The following is a 15,732-nucleotide window of genomic DNA, read 5'->3' as shown; positions in this document are numbered from 1 at the left end:
GAAGAATAGATGAGAGATAAATTCATCTTTCAACGTTACAGCTGCAGACATCATTAAAGCATACAGTCCACCCCTCTGGGGACACACACACGGACACTGTCCGTCCTCTGATGCTCTCACCCATGGCCCTGAGCTGCAGTGAGCTGGTAAAAGCACTGCAGTGTAGTCGTGCCAGAAGAGCTCAGCATGGTTTACAGGAATATGTGCTCCAGCAATTTAGAACAGAAAATTAGAGGAGATTTAGTTTATTGACACAGTTTGGATTGCTTTGTTTTTACATGCAGCCAAACAGAATCTTCGACATCTTGCAAGGTAGAAGATTTCTGCCAACAGGATCTTCTATACAGTATGAGAGCATCAGATTTTGGTCAGGGTCAGACAGGGCCAGGAGGAAGCTACTCTGTTTTACTGTTATTTTACTACCTAACAGTGTAAAAACAAGATATAATTAAATCCACTTCAACCAGCATTGAAATGATCCTCATGTGTTAATGTATCAGTGGAAATAATCATCTTAGCAGTAAGAGTAAAGGCCATTCTGCAAAGTAAGACTTTGACTTTGACTTAAAATATATGTTGCTAGTACTTGCATACTCACACGCTGATTTAAATTTAAAGGCAACAGAGTATTTCTACACTACTGATGCTTACACTTACGTGAAGGATTTGAAAATCTTTCTTTACCACTGTCAAACAGTTTATAAAGTGGGGAGAATTTAGCTTCATCTCGACATGCATTGTCGAGTGATGCATTGAAATGCCTCTAATAAGTTAATGCATCAGTTCATCCACAACAAATAATGTACTATGTTGTAATATATATATTTAAATACTTCCTCCACCAGTTAACACTAGTAGATGTAGCACTACTATTTTGATTGATTTATTTTTTTGCTGGTAACTTGTAATGATTGTCTTGATTTTACCACACCAGCTCTGGTTGACTTTGAGGTCAACATAATAAACTAATCTTGTAGCACACAGTATTGCCGTATTGACTGCCACTGTTTCTCTATCTTTTTTTTTTACCTCTCGGTTTCCAAGGCTAAGCTCATGTTGTGCTCTGAGAAAGGTGACCCACATCGAACTCCCTCCCCTCCTTCCCATTTGGCCCTGCCTGTCGTGTGTTGTCAACCACAGCAGAAAAGTGGTCGCAAACAGCCAGAGACCAACACTAGCCTACCCTTACAGGGAATGCTCTGCTTTTTGAAGGAGGGACGGGGAAGACAGGCTTCAAAAGCTGATGGCCGGGGACAATCTAAAAAAAAAAAAACTCTAAAATGCGTCATAGATAATTCAAAAGAAAACAAAACACAGTGACCTGTTGTTTTCATCAGAGGGCATCTTTTTGTAGTAGCAATGATCTGACTTGTCAGCCCTGTCAATGTGTGGCGCTGTTGTCTTCCGTGGTGGGACGCTTGCTTCCTTGTGGTTGACAGCAGACACAAACTGTCTACTTGGTATGCACTGCTAAACGGCTCCGCTTAGGGAGCCCATTTCTGTTTAGCCAGTGGAAAGGAGAAATAGATGGCTATCATTTGTGCGGCATTGCTCTGTTTGAGAGATATCAAACTTTTCACAGGCATCATTGGATTCCTTCCTGAGCAAATAAGCACACATACACACACTCACACAGAGTCTTTCATTTTGTCCTCAATTTGCTTTTTGCTGTAGGTGGGAGGGGTCATGCTTTTCCCTATGCTCATGTAAGACACAGTTGCTGATTTAAGTGCAATCAGGTGCATAGGTGGACAAATGATTGCAGGGCATTAATTGGCCACAGCCCACATCTAAAAGCTGCATCACATCAGGTGACCCCTTGAGGAAGGGAGTTGTGATATTATAAACACACTCATCTTCAGGGAAGTTATTACCTTCCTTATGAATTAAGGAAATAATACAGCAGTATGAGCGCTGTAAGAGCGATTCCCTTTGGAGCAGTACACATGTATGGATGTTAACAGCTGATGGAGCGGTCAGTGAGCATTCCCTGCTGGGCAACGGCATCTGTGTGCTCAACTGGCAGTGAGCGGAGAGCCGCAGACTCTTGCCATTGAAAGTCTTTACATCTTCTCCTTCTATTCAAAATATGTATGTGATGTCTGCGTGTGTGTGAGAGAGTGTGTATGTGGTACATGACTTTGCTGCTGCACTCAGTGTATGTCCGAGGCGTTACCTAAGTTTACAGTCAGGCGGACGCGGCCACTCTCCAGCTCTAGACGCAGGGTGTCAGCGGAGTCCCTGGATGTGGTGGCGATTAGGATGCCATAGGCTCGCTGGGAGCGGAAGCGCAGAGACACGTCCTCGGCTTCTGTGTGCATCACCACTGGCAGCTGGACCTTCATAAACTTACTGCCGTCGTAGCTGAGGACCGTCGCCTCTGCACAGAGAATGAGAAGGGAAACACGTTGAGTGGTCGGTACAGTGAAGAGTAACAGTTTTACATTGAACCAGTGACCGGAGCTGTCAGCATAGCTTTCAATAATGTCCTGTTTGTGGATATGATTTAATGTTGTGACATTTAATTTTCGTGAAAGACTCGTATCAGAAGTGGAGATACCAAAATAAATATCAAATACATATTCAAATGCATATCTTTGATTTGGAGGTCACCAAATTTAAAAGTTTTCAGTCTGTTCATCTAACTTCAATAATGTTTATTACAGCAAATTCTACACAGTGGATAGAAAAAACAATTGATTTTATTATTCTAATGGGACATTGGCTTTGCAGTTTTGTTGGAGAAGACCACTGTGTCTCACTGTCAGAGGACACTCCCAAGTCAGTCTGACTGTACATGAATCCAACAACTAGAATTAGAAAACACAATGCCCAATCAGTGGGTCAATTTAAAACTCACAGAGTAAGTTAACTCCTAAATAGCGTGTTCACAGATATGTCATCTGAAAGCAGTGTGTAAATACTTGTCACAAGTCTAGCATCACATTTCACCGTCTACTACAGTTGACAGTGACCCAGATTCTAAGTCTGAGTCCTGTCCTGTCTTCTCTGTGCCAACTGAGGCAGTGACCTCCCTCAGAGAAAACACAGAGGCATGAACATGTGAGGAAAGTAGTGAAAAACAAAAAGAAACACATCATGGCAAACAAAAAAAAAAAATCCTACTGTAGAGTAAACATGGGTAACTCCATCTAGAGAATGGGCCTTACATCCACAATTTTTGTATCTGCAATATAATGGCGACAAACTACAAAAGGCCATATTGATATTGACTAAGGAAAAAAAAACACAAACGGCGACAGAAGTGTAATAGTTTGTGGACCTTGAATATTGAGCTTCCGCTCAGGGTGACTGCATTTACTCAAAGCATTAGGCAGCCGTCTGGAGAAATGCAGCGGAGATTGTTTAACGCTGGCAGGGGGTTGTAACAGCATTTCCGGTAGTGTAACTAAACCGTAACCCAATAACAAAGCCATTACTGCAGCTGCAGTGCTGAGACAGATAGAAGCCAAGTTGGAGGGACAGAAGATGGAGAGTGGCGGGGGCGATAGGGTACCAGTGTACACACACCACCTCATCACCACTTCCTCGTCACACAGAGCCAATGTCACATCCATCCCCTGGGATGACTCCGTCACATTCCTCACCCAAATCCAATTTCTCCACGCCCTCCTGGGGTATGCTGCAGATGACAGGGGCGTGTGACAAACGAGTTCTCACTGCTAAACTGTCTGCTTCCTGCCAGGCAGCTAAAGCAAAGAGCCGCATTTAGACACTGTTAGCAGATGCCAGGAAAAATGGAGCGAGCTCCTAAGACTTGAAAAATGTTTTCACTGTAATATTAGCTAGCACTTGGACCAGATGAGAGCATTTTCTAGCAGCAGTAAGAATTTGACTTATTCTTGATGCTACCATGTTTAAAACTGTACCTAAATTAACAGTGAGTGTTGTTCTGGTGTGTTTACGCCGGAAAGATGAGATGTAAAAAATTGCCAAACAAATTGTTAAAGACAACTGCTAAACAATCATTACTGCATTACTGTTGGGGCATTAAAGGTACACAGAAGTGACAGTTTGGTTCATGCGCTAGCTCAGGAGTCATGGTTCCATGTAAGTTTGGTACAGCGGGGAAAAAAGGTGGCACAAGGACCCGTTTGTTTTCATTTATTTTGACCAGACAGAAGTGCAAGTGTCAAAGACAGACAAATTCCTCTTGCTGGGGACTGAGGCAACATTTTGCCCACTGGCAACTTTGGTAAACTTTTTCATTATAAAATGAAGGAACCCTTCAAACACTTCTGTATTACACTGTACTGACACCAAACACTTTGCCGAGAGGCAACAGGTCACAACACGCTACAGAAATGGAACACATCTCTTATGGTATGAAACTGAAAGTGCAAAATGTGGGCTGCTTTTCTCTCACCCCAGTGATTTTTACATCTGAGTGATACTGTTGATTGTGATTAGCATACTCAATGAGTTTCCCTTAACAGACCCTACAACGGTGGAACAACGCCAACACACCAACCTCGTCTTATAGACCATTTCAAACTTGTCAGCATAAACATTCTAAAAGGGGCCCTTGTATTTCCTGTTGAAATGTTTTGCAGTGTACGTAAATGATATCTGCTGACATAAAGTAAAAAGGGACCCAAGCTGTGTTACTTTTTCTCCATTGCTGTTGTAGTGGTCTTCCAACTCTTACTAGGTTAGCTTGTTATACTTACTTCAGCAACTGCTAATAAGGGCCAATAGCTAAAAGTTTTAAGGGGGGACTTGCATGTGTGAACTATGGTTCTGCTTTACGTGCATCAATCTAGAAATTGTGTATTCTCCATGTGGCTGTGCGCACTGTACTGTGACCCCCGTACCATGACAGTTTGGCATGAATCCACTAAGCCGCAGCCTTCAAGGCTGAAAAATAAAGCAAATGTGGAAACAACTGCAGTTCATCAAATAGTTACTTGAGGCTGGCTTCAAAACAGAGTAAATCCCCATAGGCCCCCCATGTTAAAATGACCAACTTTACAGCAGAAATAAACATGTTCACAGCCCGGTACAAAAAAACGTTTTTGGTCTCTGTAGCTAATTTCAACAATCATGACAACTGACTGGGGGTTGGATTTTTTTTTTTTATAACTCACCTGTTTAAAATTTATGAAGGCCATTTTTAAGGGCGTGGCCTCTTGAGTGACAGGCTGTATATGAGATTTCATTACAGTCTATGAGTCAGATCCACCCTTCACTCCTCAACAGCTCCAATCTTTCGTCCAAATGTGGTCACTTTTGGCTCCAAAAAATTTTCAAGTGTAAAAGACATGGAGTCATGTCAGTTGATTGCCATCACTATAAAAAAAACAGCTAAGAATCAAGGTGACAAAAAAGTAATGATGTGGCGTACCCTTTCAAATATGTCATTTTAATAAAGGCCATATTACTTAAATGAACACTCTTGATTTTTTTTTTCCAGACTTAACAGATCAAATTAATCACATCTGGAGTAAAAATTGTATTTCATCCAAAATGTCACCTCTGCTGAAATTCATATAAGAGGTTGTCTCAAATGCCATAAATAAGAAAAGTCCAGACAGATATGAAAAAATGGAGAATGACATATGAGGGAATCATTTCCTAATGCAAAGCGAGCACCTGTCAAAAATCCAATCCAGGAAGCCCAGTCATTTTTAATGGCACTCCCCTGTTTAATATCAAAATAAATTGAGAGGACTGAAGCTGGAGCTTCTGTCTGTGCCCGCCCAACAGGAGGCTGTCAGAGGGGAGATGGAGCATACCAAAACTAAACCAAGCATTCATTTTCTGTCTTGTAAAGCACGATACAACATTGTTTTCTGATTTTCACAAGAAAACAAGGAGTGATGGGGATGGGGGACCGGACCAGAGAAGTAGCAAATTAGGCTGTACTACTAACAAGGGGGAGTAAAGGCAGCCAGGCACACAGTTCTCCCCCCATACCCCCCAAGGAGAACAGGCTCTGCAGGAAGGGAGAGCTGTCTGCTGCATGTCACAGGATTGTGCTGTCCCACAGTATCAGGGCGCCAGGCTCAATCCAATTCAAAATTTGCCGGAAAACACCTGCCAAAGGCTTTTGGAAAATGTTTTCATGGCTCTGAGATATCATAAATAATTCAAAGCTGCTCATGTCTTCTTCACCGCAGCCTTCTTTGAGTATCTTAGTATACACAATCCACATAATAGACTCACTGCTATTAAATATGTGAAAACAACCTGCCAGCAGAGTGGATTCCAGAGAGAGGGCAACTATTCTCTGTACAGAAAGAAGCAGCATCACCATAGGCCAACTTCACATCTGCTGCCCTATGACCATACAGTGACTCCATTAGAGCTACAAAATGAGAGCAAAAATAGAAAATGGATTAGTATCTTTGTCTTGGAGAGGTGGAATCTGCAGCTACAGCTAGTGCTGTCAGGAAAACACACAACAGCCAAGATGCTAAAGATTTAGTACGTTTAAATTAGGTTTTTCAGTCCATTGAGACTTTTAAAGGAGAATTACCACTATGTTTAAAGATGTACAAGTTAATCTTCAGTCTTTGGTCTGAGCTGTGCTACAGTAAGTGTCCCAGCAAGACTTACTATATAAAGCTGTATAACCTAGACATCAAAAGCTATGATGTAAAGTTTAAACACAGTCCTCTGACAAAGACTTTGTGACTGATTACATGTGTCCTTCTTGTCTGCCGACTAAAGAAAATTTCACTGTCTATCTGACTCTTAGCCAAACCCCTATTCTACAACACATGCTTATATTTCCAGAAAATCAATCCCCAGTACTTATAGTCACATTTCCCATGTTTTTCAGCCAAATTTCTGCGCATCTGTGTCCATCGCTTAAGGCATGAGACAACCAGTTCTCTCTAATTTGTGACTATATTCAAGTGTGGTGAATGGTGACTAACACACAGTGTGCTGTCAAAGGGCATGGCTAAAATGTGTTTAAACGCTAAAAACTCAGCCATATTCCCCTTTGAGGGCATCTCACAATTACGCAATAACATTCTGCACCTCTTGGCTTTAGCTTCGGGCCAATGGCAAATGGCTTTATGCTCTGAAAAGCAATAAATGTGCTCACAGAACCTGTTTTTTCTATAGTCAAACTAATTTAAATAATTACATTATGTTTTCTATTCAAGTGTTGTATGCACTGCCATTGTGGACTATGTTTTTGAGTAAGAAATCCACCATAGAAGATCCTGGCAATGATGTATTGCAATGTTATCGATTAATGCTTCTTGTTATTGATCTATTCCAAAAGAATGACCTGCAGTTTAGGACTGCTGTATTTAATGACAAAATAAAGAAGATTTTACGCTCATGACTGAGCATGACAAGCACAGTGCAAAGCATCTGCTAACATCCAAACGTCAGCAGGATGCGTACATGCATCCAGCAGATGTTGTATACAGTGCGTATACCTGTGTATCAACCTGTATATTGATCCGCAGCACCTATCTTTATTCATCACAAGTAAGTAAACATCCATCTGAGCCACTGTCCATGTGGAATACTGCAGGTGCTGTCAGTGCTGGAATCCAGCATGTCATATCTCGTTAGGGAATACGTGCATGTGCTGCAACGCACCTACTACACCATCTGGGTGGCTGCCTTAGCCTCACACCGCAAGACTAATATTTGGGCTAATTAGCAACTGGAGGAACAATGAGGGGGAAGACATTTGGGATGCAAGGGGGGAAATTGCTTTGTCTGCTTAATTAAAATCTTTCGAAATAGGGCGAATAGCTCCGTGGTTCTCTTCCGAAGCTCCACCTCCTGTTTCTTCCACTCGTTGTTGTCCTCCTCCTCCGCCATATGCAGTAGCTGTATTTTGCCACCGGGTGGTACACCATGCATGGATAAGTGAGAGCTGGGGTAATTCTTTTGACAGCTTCTCGGCCTGCTGGTGCCTGCTTCATCCTACCAGCGCAGAGGCAATCTGGAGCCATCAAAACAGCTGGCAGCATGCCAGGGCCCATCCTCCATACCACTGCTCCCACTCACACTCTGGCCGATGCCAGTCTCATACATAGAGCCGAGACAATCAGAAACCAAGAGAGCTGGTCAGAGGAGCCGAGACACCAGAAGACAGTCGAGTAGGAGGGAGGAGAGGGGGGTCGTAGTGGCAGAGACCCTTTTTGGCATCCAGCACTTCCATGTGAAGTAGTTTCAAATGCAGAGTGTTTTCTGCTTTTGTTTTCAGATGAATATCTTTTTGAATCCAAGAACACTCTCTGGATAATTCATTATCTTGCTGGAGTGAAACAATCTGTATCCCATGCCCACTCCACCTCCCTCATGTACTATGCCCTAATTCCTGTCAACTCATTAGCTAGAATGGAGGTGCACGTGTGGAGAATTGAGAGCCAAGCCAAACTGACACAGTCATCGGAGATGGAGGAGATCACTTTCTCCCTTTCATATACTTTAGTTTTTTCACTAGAATTATATATTAATTTCCTGTCTCAGCATTAACGTTACGGCATTCACCTGTCACATGGCATAAGGCATACGCGACTGATGAACCAGCATTCATAACAAACAGGAAATCTCTGTTTAATTTTTGCTTCCGTTTGACTCAGCAGATTTCTATCAGCATCCAGTCGCAACATTAGCATCTCAGCCAGACATGTTCTACTTCCCAATTACGGGATATTTAGGCAACACCATTTGATAAGGTGAGGGACTTGAGCACAGAGAAGAAGTGCGAGCATATGTACAGCTGACACATGCGTGGGACGTGTTACATTCCAACTGGAGTTAATTTTTTTCCCCGTTGAGAGAACCTGTTCCTGCTGTCGTTCCTGTGCAGATGCATCACGCTGTGATAACAGTGTGACATGCTTGGGCTCTTTTTGACATTTGCCTTGATTATGCATATGTAAACAGTTTTTTGCTCATTTGCTGCCATCGCTCATTGAGACTTCATGATGAAAACTCTATACGTAGAGCTGCAACATAAAAGTTTTACACTTGAGTGCAATCCTGGCTTCTGGCACTTACGAGTATATATTGTAAACACTGTATTAGTTGAGGGTAGTATTTGTCTTGATATGACATTAATTATAAATCACTGTATACAGTAGCTATACATACAGTGGATATACACTTCACTGATGCACTTGATTATGATTAATTCATGAATACAAATTAACATGTCACTGAGCCACTCATCTGTGATTGAGTTAAAAAACTATTGAATAATTTTCTCAACAGATTTTTCATCACACCCAAACCCGGGGCTATTAATATAAGTTATTATTGCAAATCTCTTTGGGTGAACTATAATGAACTATACATCCAACATATTTATTCACTCAGCCTGATTATGTAAATAAGCCTGAAATTCCAATATTGTCAGAATATAATTGCCTCAGCCCAGACCATATTAGCAAGTGAAGGATTTGGCCTCCTCACACAGCTGGTTGCTGTTTTAATCCGGCTAGATTTTAATCAAACAAGTCAAAGGGCAATCCACTGGTCAGAAAGGTCAATAAGCTAATGCTGAACATGCAGAAAAGCGGGAACATGTTGAGCTACAGAGCTACTAAGTGAACACAGAAATTCCTTTATGACTGGTTGTTATATTCAGCTACATTACAAATATGGTAATAACAAAATACAAATACAGTAACAAGGATCTGCAGTGGAGTGCTCAGGCCAGTTTATCAAGACAGACTCAGGGGTAACTTCAAGCAAATGCAACTATTTCTATAGACAAACACATAAACAAATATTGGTTGCTATAATGCCATAAGCTATAACTCTCCCAACATGAAAGACTACAGAGGAATTTGAGATTTTATTTTATTATGAGCACCTATAAAAACTGTGCTTTCCGTGTAATAAACCACTGCAGAGTGAGGTTCACATCTGCTCCAGCTAAGACACAGAGCTCTAGGAGTTCACTGTGTGACACTCACTTCTCCTATTTCTCTTCTCTGGAGGAGAGAGGGATAAGTATTCTGCACCAGGTCTGGTCATGAGCGAGTGGTTTGATGAGCCAAATGGTTAGCAGAAGACAGCCAATTTACAGGCTAGTGTGCATGGTGGACGTGACTAGCAGCGTCTCAGTGGTGCATCAGTCACCTGCCACTCAACATAGTCAAACATCAGGCAGTCAACACCCGACGTACCCTGACTCATTCTGTCTGCCTCTCTGTGGCTGTCTGTCTCCACCTGCACACTTTCTTCCCTGTCTTGTATTACTCCGTTTGCTGTTTGAGAGCTGCTGATGTTCAACCATCAGCACAGATAAAAAAAAGACCACCTGCAGGCTTTTGTCTGGCAATGTTGCTCAACCTGAACTCAAAAGGAGGTCTCTTTCAGACAAAGAACACTAAATCTAAAGTGTATATAATTAAAATGAGCCTTTTTCTGGTTGTCTTTGATGTCAACTGTATTCACATTTTCACAGTCCCATGCTTACCTCAAGACAGAGGTAGAAGTGTGTCATTGTGCAGCACTGTCGACATTTCACACTGAAAAATCCAAATTATGCCAACCAGACAGAAATGGCGTGCTTCCAAACAGCCTGGTAGACAAAATTAGATAAAAGTCCTACCTCTTTCACAGGAGCGTCCCAGGTATCCAGTCCCAGAGCAGTCACACACGTAGCGGTTCCAGCCCTCTCTACAGACCCCATTGTTTTGGCAGGGGTTGCTCAAACACTGTTTGGGAGGCTCCTTAGAGCAGGAGGGCTTGACCCCGGCAGCCTTCTGGACCTCAGCCAGACGCCGGACATCCTTACTCTGTCCGTCAATGAATAGATCCCGGATGCAGCCCACGTAGCCGTAGTTGAGTAGTGCTGTCCACACCTCAGTGGGGAACACCAGCCCCATTTTATTTTCTGGCAGACCCCCAAGGTAGAGGTTGTCATCCAAGTCCAGGATCTCACTTTCTCCCGGGGCTGTGTAGGCAGTACGGAGTGTGTTTATAGAGATGGTACCTAAAAAATAAAGAAACAGTAGGATAAATTTATTTTGTCCATTTTTGAACAACTCTGAGGTTATTCGCCAGACGGACACATTTTACACCTATCAGTGAGTGTAGATACTAAACAACACTATCTGCCCTGCAGTAACACAAACATGCAGAGAGGACCCATCTAAAGATGGTTTGATGAAGAAATTAGCTTAATTAGTGTTATCCATCTGGACAAGGTCAGGATTTTCTTCATTTAGAATGACTGATGAGTGTTGATAAGACACATTAATCACGGGACAGCTAGTCTATTAGTAGCCTAATCTAGGATCCCTAAGAGTATCCTCTCCATTTTCCTTGGATTTCCCATAATAAATCTCCTTTATCTATAAAGCAGTGGTCATAAAAAAGAAAGTAGAGGAGAAGAGAAATCGTTGCCCTCTCTATCATTTCAGCCAACCAAACAAATAAAATAAAAAATAAATAAAAAACATCATAGCCATCTTTTTGAACTTGATTAACGGACTGCAGGCTGTTTTTTTCACCCTGTCTCTCCTTCTGTTTGCCTCTCCAACACATAAACCTGCAATGAGAGTTTGTGTGTTTCCCCACTGTGATTTATCGCTCTCATTCAGGTTTAATTCTCGATCTGGAGCACGGTAAACAACAGCGGACATGACTGGACTGTAAAGCTGTGGAAAGGAAGGCCTTACTGTGGGACTCAGACCGGGTGATTAATTTGTATATGGATCTGTTACTCTCAGTGCAGGAGCCATTGTGGATCTTTAATTAATGGTGGCTGCCTCCACTGCCCACATCCTCGTCCAGTAATCTATATACCGTGCCTGCTGAGGATCCGCACAGGCCACTGCCCGGGGTGAGTGGCAGAGAAATAGTAAGCTAAAGATGCTCAAAAATAGAATTGCCATAAAGTCATAATTTGCATTTTGAGTGGCAGATGCATGCCATGGCAGATATGAGAGAGTTATTAGCTGATTGCCCCAGGCTAAATGACAGAGTCCTTACTGTTTGTATGTGGAAGAAGAGCACAGCTTTTAAGTTACTTTTCTAGTTTCAAGTGTTTATGTTGAGAAACAAGCCCTAAGCCACACATAAATTTTTAGCCAGGATGCCGGGTACATTTTAGAGACGCATTAGACCTTAAATGGGGCCTTTCAAATTTCAATACAGCTTCCATTAGCATGCATGAATGTACACGTCACAATTAATTATACATATGTTAAATATATGTATATCGGCTTCAGTGAAAGCATAGTTTCGTTACTTTTCTTTGCAATTTGATCTGTTAAACCTACATGACAGCTGCCACAAAAGAAACAAAAACTAAAAAAAAAACATTACTTTATAAGCTACTAATAATATTGATTGTCTTGCTTTACAGCCAAGGTGAGCCAGCCTTCTTGCAAAAGTGCTTTAGAAAGACAGCTAAGGACCTAGTGCACAATGATTAACCTGGTCCCACTAACATGTTCCAGCTCTTTTCTCGGGGTCTTGGCCCCCAGCATCTGTTCCAGCACTTTCCTGCCGCCACCCACTGCCCCTGCTCTCTCCATCCACAGCTGTTGTGACTTCCAAGCTTTGCACACTTGGCAAGGGCCACCCGTCACGCAGCCAGAACAGCTCCCTTCAGGTTATTGCTAACGAGCCCGGTACATCAAACTCATTAGCGAGGAAACTTTTCTCGGAGTATAGAGCAGGTGCCTGGCTGAAGAATGAGCATCAGTGTGGTCAGCGTGAATCGTGAAGAAAGCATCAACACCCCAGTTATCACAGAACTCACCATATGACAGGTAGTAGCCGCAGTATAAAATACCTTCACTTTGCAATAATACTTTGTGAATTATACAGTTACAAAGTAAATACTTGAGGAGTCATCATCTAGTGGCTTCTTTAAATCCCATGGCGTCTATACGTAAGTCTTATTAGAGTCATAAACAGCAAACAAGGACGCTATACAGTAAGCATGTCTCTCTAAATTGATGTAAGTGGGAGACAAGAGAAGGACGTCAGCATCTTTCAGGCATCTGCTCAGAGTGTTCTGCTCACTTGTCACAGTCCTGTAAGGAAGTGTGTAAACACAGTCAAGCTATGTTAAGTCAGAAGGCACTATACAATCCCATGGGGACATGTGCCATCGCCAGGCCAGCAATATGGGGAACATATCACACATACACACATTGCAGGACAGCCTATGTTTGGAACAGTATTCATAGCCAAGAGGGGAAGAGGATGTGTCTTCGCGAACACTACCAAGCATAAAAGAGGAGGAGATGGATACAGAACAAGATGGGAACATGGAGATAAAGATGTCTGGAGAGAAGATGAAGGAGGGGTATATGATGACAGATAAGAAAGCAGATGAGAGAGCAGCAGCAGCAAACAATACTTTGAGAAGCAAGTACAGGATGTACAGTTTCGAGGTGGCTGATCAAAATGATGATGCAGGCGATAAATGAGGATGGATAATGATGACAAAGATCAGCATTAAGGCCATTTTAAAACCCTTTGACCACATTTCTGTCTCTCCCTCTCTTTCTCTACAGCCTGAGCCGTAAGTGGTACTCCATCATCAAACCTGAAGGCAGGGGTCCAAAGGACAGCTCACATCTCTTGCGCACTTTCTGCATCAGCAGCCAGGCTCAACTTGGCATGATGTCCCCTAACCCCACTCACACATCCCCAAAACATGTTAGACAGGGGATTACTACAATCCAGTTAGGGCGATACGGCCAAATCTCTCTATGTGATTGGATTCTCTGCAGAGAGAGAAGCTTGCGAGTGGGCTGTGGGGATGGGGGATGTGTTGTCTATATGTGTGCGTGTGTGCATGTGTCTGTTTGCGTGCTGTACGCGTGTGCATGTTTGTGTGTGAAGTAGTGGTGTGCGTGCCCTGGCAGGAAGTGGGGCTTCAACAGAGCAATGTCCGTGTAATGTCTCTGATGAGTGACCCACGGCACTCTGGGCCCAGAAGCCCTCACTTAAAAGCAGAGTGTCTCTTAGCGTCTCTAATGCATTGAGGTTAGAAGATGCTGTCTGAGAGCGAGAGTCCATTTACAGGGTGGCTTCCTGCAGGAAGAGCCAGCTAAACTAAATAGGGCAGGGATCATTATCCGCCATTGTCACAGCTGCAGGAAGTGTTGCACATGGAAGACCCGGCTGCAGACAATTCTGTCTGGCTGTTGAGTTGCACTTTTGTTTTGAGTGATGTGCTCGGTGGTGTGTATTGATAAAACATCTGACACACAGATGAAAAGCAGAGCGTACCATATGTTTCGTGACTCATGCTCTCGGGGGACTGGTGAATACTTTTCTTATGTTTTAAAATTACCTTAATTCTATCAATTATTAAAAACTATAACAAAGGGGCGCTGGGGTGTATAATAGCCTTCACGAGCCAAGCTAGCATTATGTCGCAGGGGAAACTGGACTGACTGAGCTTCACATGTGGACTATTAAAACGGAATAATAAGTTGACTAAGATTGGTAATGTTCATTCAGGCTCTCATAAATGTAACAAACTGCTCACAGCATGGCACGGCATTCATGTCTATCAAGACACGCCTTCACGCTTTTTAAAGTCAATGCCCATAAATGAACTATTTTATTATTTTACAGAGCTTTGAATCAGCTCAGTTTATGCCTAAATATCAATATGTAGCAATAACTTGTGGAGAAAAAAAATATGAATATTAAAACCTGCATTTATAAAAGCTATTAAAAAGTTTTTATACCACTCGAATTGCACAAATCCGCTATTTAATGCATCATTAAAATTACATGTATCCTGTGGGAATGGAAATCACATGGGGCTTTTTCCAGTACAAAGGAACTGCAAAAGAACCTAATGCTTCCATTTGAGGTGCCATGCACACATCATTACACACTGCAAACAATAGCGCTTTGTGCAGTTCATGGAAATCTCAAGATGCGAGATTTCAGATTCCAGAGGACTGCAAACTTGCAGAATTTAATGGGCTTAAATTTAAAGGGTGAGCAAAGACAAAACAGTGGTGGTAAATTTGGAAACTGCTTTGTAACTTTAAACAGTTTGTGAGTGCGCCACTCTAACCATTTTGTTACTTTTCTCACATGGGAAGTCATCACATTACAGAGAACTTTTTATGTCCCTTTTACACTCCAGTATGTAAGCGTTGATGCCTTCGTCTTGAGGAAAGGAAGAAAAGTTATTCTGAAATGTCATTAGTGCACAGCTCAGCACAGCACTGTGCAGCAACTGTCTCAGTCCTGGGAGAGACCACCTTCTGTTTCCATGGAAACTTGGGCAGGGTAGACAGAGAGAACAGCGAGTAGAGCAAGCTCCACTAAAAAAAAAATGCTCCATAGCTTTTGTGTGTGTGCATACGTGCGTTAGTGTGTGGGGGTGGATGACGGGAGGCTACTCAACAGATCATTAACACAATCAAATTTAGACTGTGTTTGTTATAGTTTGGTCTAGTATAAATAAATGTTGTAGATTTACATTATTTGAGGAGTCACACAGCTTTTTCTTATTTTAAGTTGAATCCAAGCCACTCAGTACTGTATATTTTTGTATATGACTAGAGTAAGCCTCCTCAATCAGAGCATTGGACCTGTTTTTTGTATAAGAAACCTTAAATGATTAATGCAGCTGGAGGCACCATATCAAAGTAAAGCACATGAATGGGCTCTATAGCTATTCCAACAGTGTATACAGCTCAATTTAGAACACAGACCAGCATTGCTTTGGGGGGGTAATGAAACAGTTAATCTAATTTCCACCTCTTGAGATGGAGTGGAAAACATGGTCAA

At 42.3% G+C, this 15,732-nt stretch overlaps 1 protein-coding gene across 16 annotated transcripts in view; it reads right to left on the bottom strand.

Moving 5' to 3' along the window:
• LOC121954421 (neurexin-1a) overlaps positions 1 to 15,732 on the bottom strand; it is a 283,026-nt gene that overhangs the window by 154,540 nt on the left and 112,754 nt on the right. For all 16 annotated transcript variants that reach the window (XM_088087000.1, XM_088087002.1, XM_088086999.1 and 13 more), the window contains 2 exons: positions 10,562 to 10,945; positions 2,177 to 2,380 (listed from right to left, as the gene is read on the bottom strand). In XM_088087000.1, the coding sequence (XP_087943126.1) occupies positions 2,177 to 2,380; positions 10,562 to 10,945 (588 nt within the window). The remainder of the gene's footprint in view (positions 1 to 2,176; positions 2,381 to 10,561; positions 10,946 to 15,732) is intronic.

Source organism: Plectropomus leopardus, chromosome 13 (assembly GCF_026936395.1).
Source record: "Plectropomus leopardus strain MGB_pleo_1.0 chromosome 13, ASM2693639v1, whole genome shotgun sequence".
Classification (NCBI taxonomy): Eukaryota; Metazoa; Chordata; class Actinopteri; order Perciformes; family Serranidae; genus Plectropomus; species Plectropomus leopardus.
The sequence above is the reverse complement of the archived record's forward strand: the minus strand, read 5'-3'. Positions and strand labels throughout refer to the sequence as shown.